Source organism: Elgaria multicarinata, chromosome 1 (assembly GCF_023053635.1).
Source record: "Elgaria multicarinata webbii isolate HBS135686 ecotype San Diego chromosome 1, rElgMul1.1.pri, whole genome shotgun sequence".
Taxonomy (NCBI): domain Eukaryota; kingdom Metazoa; phylum Chordata; class Lepidosauria; order Squamata; family Anguidae; genus Elgaria; species Elgaria multicarinata.
In genome coordinates this window covers 203,848,094-203,869,984 of record NC_086171.1, presented here as the reverse complement: position 1 = coordinate 203,869,984, position 21,891 = coordinate 203,848,094, and the positions used below count along the sequence as shown (strand labels likewise).

The window sequence follows — 21,891 nt, the reverse complement described above, 5'->3', positions numbered from 1 at the left end:
CACCAGGCAGGCTAGGGCAGGAACTGCCTGCAGGTGTTCCACTCAATGGTCTCCTCATGCTCCACTCCAGCAGAGCCAATCAGCCTTTTGATTGGCTTGGTGCTCTGGGGCTGTAGGCACTGCTGCTGCACAGGCTCCTGCTAGCTCCCTTTCTTTCCCACCACCGGACCAGCATGCGCCCACAATGGCGGCTCCCCGGTAAGCGGGAAAATTAGATTTGAGGATGTAGAAAACCAATTTAGATAACGCCTACATAAATATGCTGAAGGACAGAATGAGAGCTCCATCACACCTGAATGTTCGCGCTTCTATTATCCCCCTCCGTTTACTTAGCGTTTGATAGCCTTACGTTTCATTCATCTTCACACCTCTCCTCGGAATCGCTGTTTCCCCCTACCCCACAGATCTCATTTTTATCTCGGCTTACAATCTATTGGTTGTTCGTAGGGACACCTAGCCCTGGCACACCCCCTCCCTTTCCTCAGCAATGCCGCCCACTCTCAGAACATCGGATTGAGTACGATGGGATAAAAATACACGTAGAGGGTGGAGCACATTGCTGGAAAAAACGTTCCTTCCCTGCACTTGGAAACCTCACAAAGAGAGGGGGAAGAGGAGAGATCAGGGCAGGACATGGACGGCGTCATCTGAGTCCTTTGTATGCAATGCATCGTGACAACAGGCTATAACGCTGGTGTGATGGCGCTCTAAGTGTTTAGGTGGAGAGAAAAAAGCCTATGCAGGAATGTATGTATGTGGTTGGATGCTCAGCCTTAGGAAATCTCATTACATGTTTAGTGTGAGTCTTTATGCAAGCCTTTATGTACACAAACTGTATTCAATTAGGCCGAAGAATGTTGTTTCACTGTGCTATATGAATCTCACATACTTGTTGTTCTGGAAGAGTCCACTGGGTGGTGCCCTTCCAGGTCTCTCTGGCCTGCTGGTCAATAAACCAGGGGTGGATCTACAGTAATGCTTATTACGTTTTTTCCTACCACTGGAAACATTTTAATTTGTTTCGTTTTTAAACGTAACGGGGCACACTCCAGTAATGTTGTATTACTAACCTTTTGCTTTCCCAGTATTCATTGATTAGAGCAGGACACACCATTTGTTTTATCATTGTAGATTGTACTTCTCGTGGCTGGTCTCTTTGCTCTGCCCACTTCCTGATCTCCTGGCTTCGCCTTCCACACACACACACACACACACACACACCATTGATTTTTAATGATTTTTTAAATGGAAATTAAACAAATGCTTACATCTGTGTCAGTTTTAAAGATGAAGAGTTCAAAATCAGCACAGCAATAGCTATTAAGGAGAGCTTTCAGCATACCAAATCTTAACCAGATTGGGTCATCCGTTGATTTGTTATGATTTTTAAAATTTCCTCCCTCTAGCCCTTTGGAGCTTATAGTGCACTAGTTTTAGGCTCCAAAAGGAAGTATCCACGCCCCCAGGAAAACGATTGGCTGACCATCGAGGCTTGAAAAGTCAGTTGAGACAAAACAATAACTATGTAAGGGGGCACATAAGAAGACTTGCAACACTATTTAAATGTAACAACGGAGAAATACAATGAAACAAGGAAGGTAAATTTGTTGTTTATTCGTTCAGTCGCTTCCGACTCTTCGTGACTTCATGGACCAGTCCACGCCAGAGCTTTCTGTCGGCTGTCGCCACCCCTAGCTCCCCCAAGGCCAAGTCTGTCACCTCCAGAATATCATCCATCCATCTTGCCCTTGGTCGGCCCCTCTTCCTTTTGCCTTCCACTTTCCCTAGAATCAGCCTCTTCTCCAGGGTATCCTGTCTTCTCATTATGTGGCCAAAGTACTTCAGTTTTGCCTTTAATACCATTCCCTCAAGTGAGCAGTCTGGCTTTATTTCCTGAAATATGGACTGGTTTGATCTTCTTGCAGTCCACGGCACTCTCAGAATTTTCCTCCAACACCACAGTTCAAAAGCATCTATCTTCCTTCGCTCAGCTTTCCTTATGGTCCAGCTCTCGCAGCCATAGGTTACTACGGGGAATACCATTGCTTTAACTATGCGGACCTTTGTTGTCAGTGTGGTGTCTCTGCTCTTAACTATTTTATCAAGATTTGTCATTGCTCTCCTCCCAAGAAGTAAACGTCTTCTGATTTCCTGGCTGCAGTCAGCATCTGCAGTAATCTTTGCACTCAGAAATACAAAGTCTGTCACTGCCTCCACGTTTTCTCCCTCTATTTGCCAGTTATCAATCAAGCTGGTTGCCATAATCTTGGGTTTTTTGAGGTTTAACTGCAACCCAGCTTTTGCACTTTCTTCTTTCACCTTTATCATAAGGCTCCTCAGCTCCTCCTCGCTTTCAGCCATCAAAGTGGTGTCATCTGCATATCTGAGGTTGTTAATGTTTCTTCCTGTGATTTTAACTCCAGCCTTGGATTCGTCAAGCCCAGCACGTTGCATGATGTGTTCTGCATACAAGTTGAATAGGTAAGGTGAGAGTATACAACCCTGCTGTACTCCTTTCCCAATCTTAAACCAGTCCGTTGTTCCGTGGTCTGTTCTTACCGTTGCTACTTGTTCGTTATACAGATTCCTCAGAAGGCAGAGAAGATGACTTGGTATCCCCATACCACCAAGAACTTGCCACAGTTTGTTATGATCCACACAGTCAAAGGCTTTAGAATAGTCAATAAAACAGAAATAGATGTTTTTCTGGAACTCCCTGGCTTTCTCCATTATCCAGCGGATATTGGCAATTTGGTCTTTAGTTCCTCTGCCTTTTCTAAACCCAGCTTGTACATCTGGCAATTCTCGCTCCATGAATTGCTGGAGTCTACCTTGCAGGATCTTGAGCATTACCTTGCTGGCATGTGAAATAAGTGCCACTGTCCGATAGTTTGAACATTCTTTAGTGTTTCCCTTTATACATTGATGATAAAACATTACAAACATAGCGTCATGTGACCCAATAAGTTATCATAACCCTTCCTTAACATTTTAAACCGTTAGTGAAGATCCCACCCAGGCGATTGGAATAAATTCTGAGCCTGTTATTGGGTGGCATTTTGACAAGGATTTCCTTTAACTCTTCTAGATGTTACTGGGCCTGTTGAAAATATATTTTAAAACATAAGCAGGAAAACAGTGAATATTCCTTTTAACTTGTTAAACCAATGAAAACATGCCACACAAGAATTCTTATGATATGAATGTTTTATAAAGAAAAAAATGCAAAACAACACCAGTACCAGATGTAACTTGTGAAACGTACAATGATTAGAAAGAAAATACATGTGTACACTATACAAAGCACACTACAGTATAACTTTTGCTATTAGAAAAACAATGTGAGTAGGCCCAGAACAATGTGAGTAGGCCCAAGTAGGAGTACTTCGAAACATTTCTTAAACTTCTACTAGTCCCAAACTAGTTAAATGAAGTGTTTGAAGCTTTCAACTTCATAGCGCTATAGTCCAAACTTGTAAGGAAAACGGAGTAGTGGGGGGTGGGGAGAGAGGATTAAAAGGAATGGATAGTAGGGTGACCATATGGAAAAGAGGACAGGGCTCCTGTATCTTTAACAGCTGTATTGAAAAGGAAATTTCAGCAGGTGTCATTTGTCTATATAGGGAACCTGGTGAAATTTCCTCTTCATCACAACCGTTAAAGCTGCAGGTGCCCTGCCCTCTTTTAAATCTCATCACACTATAGCTGCTGTATAGCTCCTGCAGCTTTAACTGAAGGTGATCTGGGGACGACCCCTCAGTTTTCCTGGGATATCGATGACTGCTTTTAATTGGGGTTTTCCTCGCTCTCGCAAAAATCCTGAGGTGTGCGGCTGGTGTGCCCTCCCCTCACAAAGCTTTTGCTGTTCCTCACAAGTAGTGGGGCTCAGTGAATAGACAACCAGCTGTGCAGAGCGAGCCCATGGGTGTCGGGGGTCAGCATTGTCGACACTTTCTGGATGGGTCTCATGGTCTTTCAGCACCAAGTGTGTGTGTGTGTGTGTGTGCGGCTGGTGTGCCCTCCCCTCACAAAGCTTTTGCTGTTCCTCACAAGTAGTGGGGCTCAGTGAATAGACAACCAGCTGTGCAGAGCGAGCCCATGGGTGTCGGGGGTCAGCATTGTCGACACATTCTGGATGGGTCTCAGGGTCTTTCAGCACCAAGTGTGTGTGTGTGTGTGTGTTTAAAAAACTCATATTCGCACAGGATTGCCACTCTGCTCTTGCACAAAAGTCAGGAGTCATAAAAATAAATAAATGCCCCGGTACGGCTCTCCTTGAATTGCGGGCAAACTTGCTGCCATGTGCCCCATGAGAGATGATCTCTGAAGCAGAGAAATTCGTGATCATCCCTCCCCCCTCTGGAAAGGGCTCTCAGTGTAGATGAGCCTCAAGTGGTTCTCTTCTCCTTTCTTGAGGAAAATCAATACTGTGATCAGTTATGCCTGTACAAATACTGTGGTCTTGAGGGAGAGGAGGCAAGAGATGAATGTAATACACTCAGGTGGTACAGTACAGTATGATGAACATGTTTAATGTCCGCCACTGACCACAGCAAACTCAACATACTCTAGCATTAATGAGAAAATGTGTAAAAATGAACAATTCTGTTTTCCAGAAGGGGGCGATGATAACACAGCTACAGGGAGCAAAGAAACATTGGGAAAGGACATTTGATGTCCTGATAGGCTATGGTTGAGTGGAAGGAAGGTTGAGTGGAAGGTATATTAGATTGATATACCAACTACGCCCTTATCTGGACAGAGAGAGCCTAGCTACAGTTATCCATGCTCTGATAACCTCTCGTTTGGATTACTGCAATGCGTTATACGTGGGGCTGCCTTTGAAAACGGTCCGGAAGCTTCAGCTGGTACAAAACAGGGCAGCCCGTTTACTAACAGGGACTGGCCGGCGAGATCACATTACGCCAGTCCTTTTACAACTTCATTGGCTGCCAGTCCAGGTCCAGGCCCAATTCAAAGTGCTGGTATTGACAATTAAAGCCCTAAACGGTTTGGGGCCAGGTTATTTGAAGGAACGCCTCCTCCCATATGTACCTGCCCAGACCTTAAGATCATCTACAGGGCCCCTTCTCCATGAGCCCCTGCCAAAGGAAGTGAGGCAGGTGGCTACTAGGAGGAGGGCTTTCTCCGCTGTGGCACCCCGGTTGTGGAATGAGCTCCCCAGAGAGGTCCGCCTGGCGTCTACACTGTACTCCTTTCATCGCCAGCTGAAGACCTTTTTATTCTCTCAGTATTTTAACACTTAATTTTAACTTAAATTTAAATTTTACTGTTTTAACTCTGTATTTTAATCTAATATCAATTTTGCTGCGTGGTTTTATCCTGGTTGTGCTTTTTATACTGTATTTTGTAATTGTGCTTTTAACATGTTGGTTGTTTTATTATGGTTTTAATTTTTGTGAACCACACAGAGAGCTTCGGCTACTGGGCAGTATAAAAATGTAATAAATAAATAAAGAAAGAAAGAAAGAAAGAAAGAAAGAAAGAAAGAACACACAAGAGAATAAAGGATTATTACACAGAGGAGCCAAAGTTGGCAATTGTTGCATCCTAAGCATTGGAGCCTCGTGTGGCACAGAGTGGTAAGCAGCAGTTACTGCAGCTGAAACTCTCCCCACGGCCTGAGTTCGATCCCAGCGGAAGCTGGTTCTCAGGCAGCCGGCTCAGGTCGACTCAGCCTTCCATCCTTCTGAGGTTGGTAAAATGAGTACCCAGCTAGCTGGGGGAAAGGTAACTGCGACTGGGGAAGGCAATGGCAAACTACCCCGCTACAAAGTCTGCCAAGGAAACGTCAGCGAAAGCAGGCGTCCCTCTAGGAGTCAGCAATGACTCAAGTGCTTGCACGAGAGGTTCCTTTCCTTTTCCAATATCCTCATGTGCACCATTATATTTTAAACTGCATGTACAGCTTGTTTTTAACAACTTGACTTTTGTACAACTTCAGAAAGCTTTCACAGAGCTAAGGCTAAATACGATGGACACTGCCTATAGAGATGGGAGGCACAGGGGCATCCCAACAATTATTATTATTATTATTTATTTATATAGCACCAACAAATGAGCGTACTTGTATTTGTGGTCGTCCTGAGCCAGAGGACCTTGTGCATTATATTTTGCATTGTCCCCTATACAATGACCCAAGGGAACGTTTTGTGGCACCCTTAATTGAAAACCATTCTTACCAGAGCCCACTGGAAGTGATTTTTTCCCCCTTCTAGTGGACATGGATAAATATGTGACTCGGTGTGTCGCTCTGTTTGCCACAGCTGCCAAAAAGATCAGAAAGAAACACATAGCAGAGATAGCCATCAACTGTAAAGGACATGATCGCTTCTGACCATATCTGATTCATATTATATCACCTATGGATCACCTATGACAAGCAATTCCATACTTTTAAACTTTTAAATTTTGTATATCATGTGTTACATGCAATATGTTTATATGCATTGTGATTAACTTCTGTAATTTTTGTTTTTCTTTGTTGTTGATGATTGTATCGTTGTTTGTTTGTTTTATGCAAAGGCCATTGGCCAAAAGCAATAAAATTTGACTGACTGTAACCCACTGCTAAATATGTGATTTTTCAAGGAAACAAAGCAGAACTCAATGCAAAGAGCGATTTGAGAAGGTGTGTAATCAAGCTGACACTATCCCTTCTGTAATCTCTGTGTGGTTTTGAAGTGCAAATCTCCCCTACATGAGTTTTCTTTTGTTATGAAGCTAACACATCCTTGAGGCCCTTCCCATTCAGAGAAGAAACAGAGAAAGTAGGCTGCCTGCTATACACACATTATCTGGCTGGGAGCAATATGCCTCAGAAATTGAGTCAAACCAGCCCTGCAAGGCAGGACCAGGCAGGTAATATTGGAGAAATGTGTAGGTGCTCAGGCAGGCAAGCAGCAGGCAGCTATGCGGGCATGAGTAAGTGAGCCAAGGATTGTCTTGATTCAAAGCCAGAAACACAAACCAGCCCTTCAAGGTGGGACCAGGCAGGTAATATTGAGAAGTGTGCAGGTGCTCAGGCAGGCAGGCAGCTATGTGGGCAGGCACAGAGAGGCCAGCAGAAAGCAAACAAATCGGCCCTGCGAGGCAGGCACAGAGGAGAGGCAGCAGGCAGCTATTTATTTATTTATTTATTTATTATTTAAGGATTTTTATGCCGCCATTCAGCCAAAAAAGGCTCTCACGGCGGCTTATAAAAGTATTTCTTGACAGTCCCTGCCCACAGGCTTACAATCTAAAAGACATGACACAAAAGGAAAGGGGATTGGGAGGGAGGAGGAGGAGGGGGGAAAGGAAAGCAAATTCAGGCACTACAGTCTTAGTTGCAAAGTTCAGCAGTTACAGTTGACAGCAGGAGGGAGGGGGCTCTCAGCTGGAGCTGGACCCAGGCACGGTGGAGAGGTGCCTGGCTGCTGCTTCCTCCCTCACTGGTGGCCTCTGCAGAGACAGTTGGTAGCAGGAGGGAGGGAGCTCTGAGCTGGAGCTGGACCCAGGCACGGTGGAGAGGTGCCTGGCTGCTGCTTCCTCCCTGATGACCATGGAGCACTGGGAGCAAGCATGCCATAGGCTTGTGGGGTTGACCCACCCAGCCTATCTACATCTCCCAGGCACCAGGAGGGTAGAGAGGCAGGCTGGCCCAGAGAGGCTGGCAGAAAGCAAACAAACCACCCCTGCAAGATGGGCACGGTGTTTTTGAAATATAGTCAGTGAAAGATGCTTTGGCATCCCCTTAATAGGAGGAGGATTGTTTCAGGGTCCATCTTATTGCATGGTAAGCAGCACAGCCAATAATAATAATAATAATAATAATAATAATAATAATAATAATAATAATAATAATAATAATAATATCCTGAGTTCTGTGTCGTTTAGTCTCTCACCGTCTTCTGCTTTGTGTGTCTGCTGTGTTGTGCACAAGCAGTACACAACAATAAAGCACACATTTATAAAATTCCATCAAAAAACAAGGTTTGAGCTGATCTGCTTCAAACTTGGCATGGCTGAAGCCCTACTGAAGACCTACCATTGTGTTAATTTTCATGTCTTTATGTGTAATTTCATTTTTTCCCTGAAACTTTTTTACTTCTCAAGGTGCTAGACCCCAATGAGGTTTGAGTTTGAAATTTAAAAATCCCCCCCCCCCAAAAAAACAAGGGCTGAACTGATATGCTTCAACCTTGGCATGGCTTAAGCCATATTTATGAGCTATCATGGTGCTAGGTTTCATCTCTTTAACTTTAAAAATGACAGTATGTTTTTAAAAATATATTTTAAAGCCTTGCATTTTAAAAAATTCCTAAAAATCAGGGGATGAACCAATATGCTACTACCTTGGCATTCCTAAAGCCCTACTTAGCAGGTATCATGGTGAAGCAAGCATCATTTGATAATAGGAGAAAAGGGGTGAGCCCCTGAATGCCCTCCTCAGGCCATGTGTTATCAAACACTTAGCATTTGTCCTGCCACCTCAGAAACTGTTTCCGTGCCCCAGCTGAGGAGGGAAGCCATCTCTCTGCTGGTACTGTCTTGCTTCCATGGGCTACAAAGGACCTTAGACCTCAGAAACTGCAGAGCCCCCATCTCCATTTAAAACGGCAGCTCTCATGAGGATGGACCTCTGCCGGAAGGTTGAGGTAAGTTTCATGGGCAGGTGCAGGCAGCAGCTTCATGTTTGGAGTGGTGAGCAAGGATGTAGGAAAGTCTGATGGAGTCCCAGTTGGCCTCACACCTGGCTTTCCTGGGTGTCCACTGGGCAGCTGCTTGCTGGGCGCTGAGGAACCTGCAACAGCCAATCCACTGGGTCTCCAGATCTTGCTTTGGATCTGGATCCGAAGCAGGTAAGCCTGGGCCCGAAGCACCCTAAGTTGAATCGGGCTCCGAAGCGAATCGGGTGTGTGTGTCTGTGAACAGACCTAGTGGGCACCGTCCTCAACAGAATCCTCCTTTGTAATTTGCACGGATTCAAAATCAACAAACATTGAATCAGCACAGGCACACTGATGTACAGGATGCCTTCCAAGATGCCAAAATGAATCTTTATCTCCAAACTGCCTTTTGGCTGCAATTAAAACTCTAAATCAGTGCATTTTCTGTAGTGCTGCAATCACCGCCCTGCCCCCTCCACACACACACACACACACACACACAATAGCCTTAAATGCGAAGGGATTTTGCTCTGTCGAAGTTCACCGTGCTTTTTAAACCAGAGATTTTTTTTTTTAACCATGGTGCTCTATCTGAGGAAATGCATAGATTTCTTTTATTCTAGATGGAAAAATAAATATTTATACTCATTCTTTTACAAAGAGGTCAATTTATTTGTATGAACCAAAGAACATCATGAACAAATTATTACAAACAAAACACAAAAGGAAGAATGACAAAATACACCAACAAATACATAAACACAGTTATGATATAAACTAACTATATATTTTTAAATAAAATATTTGCATGACAATTTCAGATGGTTTTCCCTGAAGGGAATCGTAATGGTCCATACAAAATTATTCCTACTTGTTTCAGCTGCCACTGCAAACGCTACCCTAGAGGTAACAAATTTAGTCACATCAAGTAGGAAGATGAAAATTCCTCGAAAAGCTATAAAACCCAATGAAGTAGTATGAAAACCCAAGAGGAAATTTTATTTGGAAGCTATATACAGTGAGCACTATAAAAGAGAGAGAGAGATGTTCAGCTGAATTTTGGTTACCTATACCAAAATATAAATGTGTTGGCAATTTGGTGTATCTACCATCCAAGGCAAGTGATGGCATTTTCATAGAATCATAGAAGAGTAGAGTTGGAAGGGGCCTACAAGGCCATCGAGTCCAACCCCCTGCTCAATGCAGGAATCCACCTTAAAGCATCCCTGACAGATGGCTTTCCAGCTGCCTCTTGAATGCCTCTAGGGTGGGAGAGCCCACAACCTCCCTAGGTAACTGATTCCATTGTCATACTGCTCTAACAGTCTGATGTCCAGCCGGAATCTGGTTTCCTATAACTTGAGCCCATTATTCCATGTCCTGCACTCTGAGATTATCGAGAAGAGATCCTGGCCCTCCTCTGTGTGACAACCTTTCAAGTATTTGAAGAGTGCCATCATGTCTCCCCTCAATCTTCTCTTCTCCTCTGGAAGCATAATCACATAAACGTTTTCATTAAAGCAGGCTATTAGGGATACACCTTGATAAGCAATGGGAGCAGACAACCAAAGGAAAACCAGGGATAATTAGTCAATGACTTAGCATAAATCACACAGAAATCTGTAATTCTCTCCGCCACCCCATCACACACACACACACACACACACACACACACACACACACACACACACGGGGTGGTAATCCCCAGTTGCTTTTAAGGAGAAACCTCTCCTGCCAGCCTGTATAAAATGTGAGGGATTGCCTATAAATTGACTTAAAGTTGGACCACCACTCTAAATTGAGGTGCAGGCAAAGAGCTCATTAAGTCCCTCCTCCTCATTGTGAAGATCAACACACACTTGGCAAAGCATTACTCGGGTTCTAACACCACTAAGCCATTCAGTCCAAGACACTGCCCAATGACGTAGAGCCCCTTTTGCACTTTCCACTGTAGATAATTGGGGGGAGGGGGCAAAAAGCCCTTTGGGTGTATTTCCAACTGCATGGCCGGGGGAAGGGGAGAGTATCTGATGTGAAATCCTATACACATGTACCAAGGAGTAAGTCCCATTGAGCTCAGTGGTTTTTATTCAGAGTACTCATGCATAGGATCGCACTGAAAAGTATGCAATTATTGGGAGGATGGAGATTGATAGTTCTGCCGGGGGGCAATTGGGAACCCTGGTCCTTCAGGTGCTTATTTCTAAAGTACAGGACGATGATCTAATTGTATGATCCTAATCATCTTTACTCAGGAGTGAGCGTCATCAAATTCCATGGCGCAGATTTTTCCAAGGGTGGTAAAACTGGGTCCCAGTGTATCCAAGAAGTCAGGAGGGAGGCTGTTGTTGCCATCACTGACAACGGGTAGGGACCATAAGGATTTACTTTCCTCTATCCTTCCCTCCTCTGCATAAACATGAGGTGGGTAAGACACCATGTCTTCTTGGTCGATCGCATGATCACATCTCTGTTAGGAGAGAAGAAGAAAAATAGCTCAACACAGTCGCTTTCTTCCCTTTATTTATACTCACTTGGCTACTTTTCTACCACCTTTGGCCAAAACAGCCCTCTCAAGGCAGTTTACAACATAAAATCAGCCTAAAATAGGTTGTGTCAAATACAGAATTATAACCACCACCTAAAAACAAGGCTGACTACGGAATGGTGTACCTATAGCCCATTTAAGGAGTTGCAGAGCAAAACCATAACTTTTGCCAAGGAGAGAAGGCCCAATCCATCGCTAAGGAGGAGGGCGTCTCCTAAAACTTTCTGAATGGTCTTCAAGGGCCAGTAGGTTGTATGTATTTGCAAACAGCCCAGCCCTGGAATTGGAGAGGTGAGAATGAATGATGCTACATCTGAAAGTGATAGACAAGGACTTGCATTCAGAGGGAGTTGACAGAAGTGCTCACAGCACAGAGAACCCAAAGTACAATTCTGTGAGATAAAAGAAAGTTAAGTACTTTTGGAGGAGTATCCATTATTTCCAGGTTACAGGAGCAGCTGATGTTCATTACCTCCTTCTAGAACAAGGGTAGGCAATTTCTGGCCCTCAGACCTAGGCCTAATCTACATCAAGCAGGATATTACACTATGAAAGTGGCGTATAAAAGGCAGGAGTCACACCAAGCAGGATACAGTGGTATGAAAGCGGTCTATGGTATGTGTCAGTGGGCCCCAACAGTTGTCATTGCACTTCAATACCGCTATAAAGCAGATTGTGTGGCTCCTGCCTTTCACATACCTCTTTCATAGTGCATTATCCTGCTTGGTGTAGATTAGGCCTTTGTCAGCATAGCCAATGGTGAGGGATCATGGGAAATGTAGGTCAAAACATAGGGAGAGTTACCTATCTGTACTCTTGCCCTACTCTAAAGGGAGCCAAAACATCCCTAGAACACATCAGCCATTATTGAAACACATCTCATTAGAGGCAGTTTGCAGCATTTAGAAAATATAGGCGGTAGGATTCTTCTTCCCATGAAGAATTGCTTACGTGATTCAGGATTCTAGCCGCTCTTTCCCAAATCATGCTCATCTTAGCATTCTGAGGGCACATGTTTGCCTGGTGAAGGAGAGAAAAGGATCTTCAGAGCCACCACTAATTAAAATTCTTCCCAACACCAAATATGGGAACACTATAGAGAACAGTTCTTTAGGTAGCTACTCTTTGTAAAGTGTTGCATCCACCATAGCAAAAACACTTTGTTCCTATTAAGAGATAAACAAAGAAAAGGAAAACAAAACATTTATCCTGTTTTCATTTATCTAACCTGATCCCAGTGGGGGAAAGGCTGGTAGTCTTGCGAGATGACCTGGGGTAGCACCATTTTTCCATTCGGATGGTGGTTGTCCTTTGCTGGCTTTGTCTGTGTAATTTCAGGATATCCATTTAAAAGGGAAAAGGAGCTTATTAAAGGAACTTAGAGCATCCTCAAATGGGCGGATTTTCAGGTTTCCCTATTTATTTATTACATTTCTGTACCGCCCAATAGCCAGAGCACTCTGGGAGGTTCACAAAAATTAAAAACATTCAAAGTATAAAACAACAGTATAAAACCATAATATAAAATACAATATAAAAGCTCAACCAGATAAATACAGCAGCAATGCAAAATTACAAATTTAAAACACCAAGTTAAAATTTATTTATAGACTGTTAAAATGCTGGGAGACTAAAAAGGTTTTCACCTGGCGTCTAAAAGCATATAATGTAGGTGCCAAGCGAACCTCCTTAGGGAGCTCATTCCACAGCCGGGGTGCCACAGCAGAGAAGGCCCTCCTCCTGGTAGCCACCTGCCTCACTTCCTTTGGCAGGGGCTCGCGGAGAAGGACCCCTGAGGATGACCTTAGGCTCCGGGCAGGTACATACAGGAGGAGGCGTTCCTTCAGATAGCCTGGCCTCAAGCCATTTAGGCCTTTAAATGTTAATACCAGCACTTTGAATCGGGCCTGGACCAATAGCTATAGGGCATGGCTATTGGTCCAGGCCCGATTCAAAGTGCTAGCTAGACCTACCGGCGGAAGGGGGAGGATCTCACAATATGGTGATCGCAAGATCCTCGCCCTCAGTCCACACGCAGCCCACGATGTCCCAGGAGGAAGAGGACATTGCACCCACCATTTTTATTTTTTATTTTTTACTGAAAATGAGGCCCTGCAAATGTATGATGGCAGGGCTTGAGTACTAGAGACGTGTCCGGCTACAGAAGTGATAGCAGAACTGACAACAGCGCAACAAGGGAGTAAACCAATCCTTTATTCGAAAACACCTTTTGTGTCTCTGCTGTACATACATTTGAACTCCTCCTCTAATGCACACTACTTATCAATCACACCTGAAGCACACCGGCCGCACATACTCATTTACTCACAGAGGTGTTTTGTCCATTGCACACTTGACTGGATGCCCATGAACGTGAGTCAGTCTCTCTCATTGCCTTCTAAGAAATAAAAAGTGAAATAATGGTTGGTTGCTTCATTTATAGAGGGCTAAGCCATGATCAATTTCAGATACAAAAGAAATCAACCTTCATAGTGATGCCCCAGAAGGGCATTTTTCTTTATATGCCACGTGAATTTCAGGCACAGAGTCAGAGGTGGCGCCAAGTGGGCACGACGTCGGAACCACAGCCAGCGGGATGACCCTGCTCCCCCTTGTACACGCATTAGCCAAGGCATGGGGAACCTGGAACTTGGAAGGCCCATCAATAGCAGCCAGCACGGCAAAAGGCCACACCTGAAGGGACACGCAGGCCCTTTCTACACCTAAGGATTATCCCAGGAAAATGGAGGGATCATCCCTGCCTGCTCCCGGGATCCCCTGTGTGTCATTTGCATACACAGGGATGATCCCAGGACGATCCCCGGGGGGGGGGGGAAGGCAGGTGTAGAAACAGCCACAGTCTAACAGCAGCTATTCCTTTCCTTGCATTTCATATTGCACTACAGAGCAAAAATACGAAACCATCTACTGCAGCCTTCCTCAACCTGGGGCGCTCCAGATGTGTTGGACTGCATCTCCCAGAATGCCCCAGCCAGCTGGCTGGGGCATTCTGGGAGTTGTAGTCCAACACATCTGAAGCGCCCCAGGTTGAGGAAGGCTGATCTACTGGAAGCTTCTCCTGCCTACACAGAGCACAGCAACAGTGCAAGACTATTTCTTAGAAACCCCAATTCCATCCCATTGGGCTTGTTCACAAACACTTGTCAGCGCCCCCTGGTGATGGGCAGTGTATCGGAAAGAGAGAACAACTGTATTCCAGATAGGAGTTTTGCAATTACCTCATCAAGCTGTGGGGTTTTTTTCACCATCACTACCTTTATTGTGGGTAGGGTTGCATCATTCCACGCATCAGGCATGTCCTAAACGGGATGTCAAGGTAACAGGTTTCAATCAAGTGTCTTTTGACAAAAGACCAGAAATCCCCTTTGTACAATTAGGAAACATTAAAACATTGGGGGTTGGACTCGATGGCCTTATAGACCCCTTCCAACTCTACTGTTCTATGATTCTATGAATTAGGGTGGCTCATGCAGCCTAGCCATTCAGAAATCATGTACCTGCAGTGAAACAACAGGGTAACTCTCATGCCGCTTGTGGAGTAGGGCTGTGACTCGGGACATACTCGGGTATGAGTCATCTTTGCATACCTTTGATGTCCCCACTATATGTACTGGATTTCTTATTAGTGATGGTGCGATCTTTATTCTACAAGGGGAAACTGGTAACTGATGAAGCACTAACCTCTACTGTTCACGTTAAGTATATTTTAGGGACTATTATGCCCTTGGTTTATTTCAAATTCTGATTTTGAAGATATACATTGTAGGTAAAAAAATACAGGAAGAAGGGCTTCTCTTAGGTTCCTGTGGGTGTTGCTGCAACTTTGACAGGATGGTTGTTTTTGCGTGTTATGCAAAACCACGGGTTAGTGTGACATGAACGTGCAATGGCAAAGTTTAAGCTTGTGCACTTCTCTCTCCTTCTACTACGTGGCTTGGAGGAGGCATTTGGAAGCTCTTGCTTCTGCTTTTACTTAACTGCAGTCTGTCATTAACTATGGTTTATTTGAAACAAGCCAGCTTACACCTATGGCAATAGCTGCTTCCTTCACGTACAAGCTGCAGTTAAGCAAAATGGATGCTGCAGCTTTCAAACTCTTCCTCCCAGCCATGTGGGAGGAAGAGAGGGGAAAACAGATCATGTGCAGGTCAGACGATGGCTGAGCTCATTCAGGTTCACTCAGAGTGCGCAAAAGTATGGTTTAGTGTGATTTGTGAAAGTGGCCAATAATTATTATAAGCTCTATCACTGTGATTTTACTTCGAGTAATTTCTGACAGGGCTCAAGGGCTTTTCCAAAGGACCTCGATGCTCCTCTGATGTAGCAGTGCACATCCTTCTCAGCCTCAGCTGTTAGATAGGAATCTGGGGGCCATGCATATACACTCAATGCACACACACATATACAATTCCCATACATATGCACATTTGCCCTTCCTCGCCACATACACATGCAGATACAATCTCTACACACACACTCATATTCCTCCCTTCACCCATAGATGCACACACAGACTCCACTCATCTCAATGCTCAGGGATCCTTCAGATCTAGGGATCACAAGGAGTTGGGAGATGCTTTCACGTCTCCGAGCCCCAGCGATCCCAGCAGAAAGCAGTAGAAAAATTGCAATCTCAAAGGCAGAGTCTCTGGGGATCAGGAGATAAGAGCAGGGTTTCCCTTTTCAATGAGCAGGGTTTCCCTTTTCAATGAGCAGGGTTTCAAGAGCAAGGTTTCCCTTTTCAATGAACAGGGCTTCAAGAGCAGGGTTTCCCTTTTCAATGAGCAGGGTTTCCCTTTTCAATGAGCAGGGTTTCAAGAGCAAGGTTTCCCTTTTCAATGAGCAGGGCTTCAAGAGCAAGGTTTCCCTTTTCAATGAGCAGGGCTTCAAGAGCAGGGTTTCCCTTTTCAATGAGCAGGGTTTCAAGAGCAAGGTTTCCCTTTTCAATGATCAGGGCTTCAAGAGCAGGGTTTACCTAGCACTGACAAGGGAAAGGGAAAGCCCGCTCTCATCTCAGATCACTCAGGCTTCTTACTGATTGGAGATGCCAGGGCTAGGGACAGTTTGCTGTTATTCCCAATCAGTAATCGGAGATAAGAGAAGAGTCTCTCTTGTCAACACTAGTACTAATTGGACAGAGTCACCACAGCTCTGCAGGCCTCACTGAAAGCTTCTGAGGTCTGGATGAGGCCTGCAGGCTGTGCACCCCTGCTTTAATACCTACGACATTCCCCTGTATGGACAGAGAGAGGCTAAAGGGAGTTACTAAAACTGAGAGTGCCATCTTGGAGGGGGGAGTGGCGCACAAGTGTTTTCTGGGCATCTGCTGTCCGTTGAAGGAGTCCCTGCTTGCCTTCAACATGCTCTGCTTGTATATTTGTAAATGAAGCAGATGTTACAAAGACACCCCAAGTTTCCAGCTCATCCAAAGAATGTGAAAATTGCAATCCTATACACACATCCCTGGGAATAGGTCCCATTGAACCCTAAGGCTTACGTCTGAGTAGGCCTGCATAGGTTTGTGCTGTAAACCCAGAAGCTCTGGAATGTCATCGGGAGTGGGTAATTTCTCACCTGAGACAAAACGGGTTGGCTCTCCTCATTGTAGGTCTTCAGAGTCTGGATGCCTTCTTCATCTGGAAAGGAGGTGGCCCTCTTCTCTGTTTCCAAGGTGGAGGAACACCATAGTAGGAGACATACTGCCACTGCACAAAAGAAAAAAGAGGTGAGCTTTGTCACTAGCTCTCCACACCCTTTACGGGCATCTTCTTCCAAAGGACCTCCTTGCTGGCTGCACTCCAGGGGCGCTTCCAGACGAGCCTACTACTTTGCAATTGCTTTCTTCATTCACAGAACCTTTTGCGAGGCTGCTATGTTCCACTTGTAACACTCCCATGTTTCCCCACCACTTCTTCCATCTGTTTTTCTCTTCAGTAAAACTCCATTTAGAAAGAAAGATGGGATAGCTGCACAGGGCCTTTTTGTTGGTAGCCCTAGGAGCTGTCTTTCTGGAAGCACCCTAGAAGAGCGGTTGACAAAACCATTTCAGAAGAAGTTGGGACAACACACTCAGGATAGCAACTAGGCTTTGGCAAGGGCTTCCTCCAGCTCACCACCAGAGTCCATGCGTGGTTCTGCATACAGTCCCAAATTTAATCCCCAGTTTCCTCAAATTAACAAATCATCAGGCAGTGTATCTCTGTCCAAGGACCAATACTCTTGCTCATTGTAAGCCAGCTTCAAAATGAAATCTCCAACGAAGAAGTGGGTTGAAAAGCTTTTTGTATCAGGGGGTGCCTTTCTCACACACATCTGCAAGGGAGCCTGTTCTTCAGTGAGGAAATCCACACATCTGCAGCATGGGCATGTACATGGCTGGCATGGATCAGCAGAGGGAGACAAGCGGGAGTGATCAGGCAGTGTGCACTAGCACTCTTGCTTGATCCTGATGAGCCAGGGTTTGTGATGTCTGAACCACAGTAAAACATTAAAAAAAACCCAAAGAACCATACATGCTTTAAAAGTCAAGTTAAAAAGGTGTGTTTTGGTCTCCTTTCAGAACACAGAGAGACTGGGGATGAGTCACAACTCAAAAGCATGCACCCCACTTCGCAGCCTAGCTGCTAACCAACGGAAGCTGCTGGAAGCTCTTCAAGGGTAGCCCCATGTAGAGTGCATTGCAGTAGTCTACCCATGATGTAACCAAGGCACAGCTAACTGTTGCCAGATTAGACTGACTCAGGAATTGTTTCAGCTGGCACACTAGATGTAGTTGTGCAAACAGGCTCCTCACCGCTGCTGCCATCTGAAAATAAAAGGATACCGTAGGGTCCAGGAACACTCCCAAGCAAGAAATCTAATGCTTCAGGGGGAGTCCAGCCCAATTGAGAACTGTCTTCAAGCTAGGTGTTCTACTGACCAATAGCTCTGGATTTTCTGGATTGAAACTCAGCCTGTTCATCCTCATCCAGCCCGTTATCAAATTTAGGCAACGTTCAAGTGTCCTGACTTCTTTCTTGAAGTAAGGTAACAAAAAGCAATAGCACTGAGTGTCATCCATATATACTAAGATGATACTCCCCTTATACAACTCTATGGTGCGACCACACTTGGAATATTTTGTACAGTTCTAGTCACCGTACCAAAAAAAGGATATTGTCTGGGAAAAGGGCAGAAAAGGGTGATTAAAATGATCAAGGGGCTGGAGCAACTCCCCTATGAGGAAAGGTTACAGCAGTTGGGATTGTTTAGCATAGAAAAAAGGCAATTAAAGTGGGACGTGGTAGAGGTGTACAAAACTATGTATGATGTGGGGAAAGTGGATAGAGATATGTTTTTCTTCCTCTCTCATAATACTAGGACCTGGGATTCAGTAATCCCATGAAACCGATTGGCGGGAGATTCAGAACAGATAAAAGGAAGGACTTCTTCACACAGCGCATAGTTAAAAACTATGGAGTTCACTACCCTAAGATACTGTGGTGGCCACCAATTTGGATGGCTTTAAAAGGGGGTTGGATAAATTCCTGGAGGATAAAGCTATCAAGGGCTACTAGTCCTGATGGCTATGTGCTACCTCCAGTATCAGAGGCACAAGTTGCTGGGGAACATGGATGGGAGGGTGCTGTTGTACTCATGTCCTTGTTGTGAGTTTCCCATAGGCAGCTGGTTAGGCACGATGTGAACATAACGCTACACTAGATGGACCCTTGGTCTGATCCAGTATGGCTCTCCTTATGTTCTTAAGCTCCATATGATTTCTCTCAGTAGTTTCAAGAATATGTTAAATAACACAGAGGACCAGGTGGGACCAGGCATAGACCAGGGGTGCAGCAAAAAATCCCTTGGTGGCCTGCAGGCAGCCCTCAAAGCCATTTCTGATGGCCTGCCAGACTGCCCCCCACCCACATCTACACCAGCAGTGGCATTTCTGATCACTTGATTATCTCCAAACTGTCAGAGATTTGGACCTCAGGGACAAATGGTTGTGCACCCCTACCACAACCCAATGGCCACAGTCCCTCAACACCACCTTCTGGCCATGGCCTGACAGGAAGGAGCAGAACAGCTTCCATCCTGCACTCCAAAGGCCCAGGCCCACCACGCAGCCCAGAAAGATATCAGGGCTGATGGTATCAAAAGCCACTGAGAGGTCCAGAAGAACTAGTAGGGCTGCACTCCCACAATCCAGTGCCCAGCATAGATCATCCTTCAAGGTAATCAAAGCTGACTCAGTATCTTATCCTGGCTGAAAGCCCAGTTGAAATGCATGGATTGAAACATCACCCCTGCTTGTTGAGTAACGGAGACAATATATTTAGATGGCATGTGTACAAAACAACCCCAGTGTGTACTTTCTGTCAGTAAGCAAAATGCAAACGCTATGGTATTACTCACATATCAGTAACAGGAACGCAGCCAGGATTGCACCGACCGCTCCCCCTCCAAGACCCACTGACCCTAAGGCCATCTTCTCAAGCCCACATGAGATCCCATCCAGGCAGCGACACACCGTGACCTGCAGGTTCTGCTTGCTGGAAAGCCCCTGCTTATCCCAAATTTGGAACGGCACTGAATAACTGCCAGGAGGGAGGCTTCTTAACATAAAGAGCTCAACCGAGTCACCTAAAAAGAGTAAGGACAGAAAAGGATGGACATGTTCTTTATGTTCTTACATCTGCTAACAAGACGGTGTGGATAACGCAGACAAGAACTAGCAGATTGATGCCTTCCAAATACTATTGACCAGATGAAAAACATTTTTGGATTCTTGGGGTTGGATTCTTGGGGTCAAATTCTCTAGACAGAGGAGACGGGCAGGAGAAAAGCTATCAGATTGAACTCCCAATTTGGATGAAAACAGAAAAGGTCATGGGGCACAGGGTGTCACCTGGATGTGCCCTCACACATGTCTTCCCTGTGGAACTTTTTCCGGGCTACAGAACATGGAGTCATCACAGCATCCCTTTATTGAGGTGGCTAAAAGCAACGGCTCTTTATCTATGCCACCCATCAATTGCCTTCCTCCGCTGCGCTTCCCTTTGTCTCTCCTTTGCATCTGCATCTTTCCTCCTCACCTACATTTTTGCTCTTAGGCCTCAGCTAGGCCTACAGGTCTAGTGTGACGATCTCGCAATATTTTTATCGTGAGATCTCCCCCTCTGTTTACACACAGCGTGCAACGGCCTCGGACGAACAGGACATCACGCCCGCCATTTTGTTTTTTTTTAAGAAAACAGAAGCAGCACACGGGCGCTCGTGCACTCAAAGGTACGTTTTTTAAAAAAATAATAATAATTTCCCCGCTCCCCCCACCCCACCCCAGATGAGCACAGAGCTCCTGAGGGGTTCCCAGCTCCTCGTGAGTAACTGCGAAGAGCCAGGACAAATCGTGGACTAACTACACGTTCCGTGGTCTCGGGATCATCCATGGAAAAGGCAGGCTGAAAGGGTAGGGCCATATCCCGGGGAAAGGGAGGGATCATCCCTCCCTGCTCCCGGGATCCCCTGTGCGTCATGTGGATGCACAGGGACAATCCCAGGGATCGCCCCAGGATATTGCCCCGTCTAGCTATGGCCTTACTGTCTTCTCAGGAAAAGGGAGAAGGAGATGCCTTGGTCTTATGGTGGAGGCCCTCTCCTCTATTTGTAGGTAGCTCTATAGTCGTGGGTCTGCTGTTTGCCTTGTCTTGACCAAGCATCTTGCTGCCTGTCCCATGCATCTCTGACATCAGTATCTCCTACCAGCCTCACCATCTTCCTCTTGCCTCTTGGTCAAATGATGAAATGAAAGAGGGGAGGCCACATCACAGTTTGAGGGTAACTTACCAAAGTTCTTTCCCAGTTTCCAAGAACTTTCCATATTTCCCAAGGCTTTTACTAGCTCGAACGTAAAGGGCCCTCCATATGGGTAGGAATCTTTATCTTCTGCTTTTATAATGAAAGGGCTGTTTCCTTTTCCTTCACAGATCACCAAAGACGGTGTAACTAACACTGGAGCATTGTCATTAATGTCAATCAGGTGAAGTTGGATGGTGCCTGTGCCGGTTTGCGGTGGAACACCTAATGGCGAAACACAGCATTTTGTTTTAATTTTGAAAAACTACCAGAACAGGAAGGAAACTTTAAGGTAAGTGATGGATTTCACCCACTGGCTTTAGGAATGTGACCTCCTCAACAGTCACTTTCCACACCATTGTGCTCCAGAGGCCACCTGCGCTCTAAATTTAAGGTCATCGTGCAACGTACAAGCTGGACCTGTTTTGCAAGCTCTCAAGGGATGGACACATCATATGTCAGAGTTCATCTGAGAGTCAAAAATGAATTTATGACTGGGAAGTATTTTGCTTGATGGGAGAATGCTCTTTCTTTCTTTTTGTCTGTCTGTCTGCCGGCCTGTGCCTAGTACAATGGAGCCTAGTACTAGAGGAACCTTAATGCACTCCATGTGACCTGTCCTGCATAATTTGCAACCCACCATCCACATATTGTGGGCTGCTAGATGCTTGAAATCTGGGGGAATTATTGTAAGGCAGTGACAGACACATGCTTTGCATCAAAAAGTTCCAAAATTCAATCTCAGGCCTTTCTAGGAAGGCTTGGAACTACCCCATCTGAAACCCAAGAGAGCTGCTGCAAATCAGCGTAGAC

At 45.3% G+C, this 21,891-nt stretch overlaps 1 protein-coding gene across 1 annotated transcript in view; it reads right to left on the bottom strand.

The window, feature by feature from the left end:
- Positions 1 to 10,923: 10,923 nt before the first annotated feature.
- Positions 10,924 to 21,891, bottom strand: part of CDH26 (cadherin 26) — a 45,995-nt gene continuing 35,027 nt past the window's right edge. Inside the window, exons 11-17 of the mRNA XM_063142510.1 lie at positions 21,070 to 21,303; positions 19,639 to 19,866; positions 16,816 to 16,946; positions 14,460 to 14,540; positions 13,550 to 13,618; positions 12,449 to 12,544; positions 10,924 to 11,142 (exon numbers count right to left, since the gene is read on the bottom strand). Of these exons, the coding sequence (XP_062998580.1) occupies positions 10,924 to 11,142; positions 12,449 to 12,544; positions 13,550 to 13,618; positions 14,460 to 14,540; positions 16,816 to 16,946; positions 19,639 to 19,866; positions 21,070 to 21,303 (1,058 nt within the window). The remainder of the gene's footprint in view (positions 11,143 to 12,448; positions 12,545 to 13,549; positions 13,619 to 14,459; positions 14,541 to 16,815; positions 16,947 to 19,638; positions 19,867 to 21,069; positions 21,304 to 21,891) is intronic.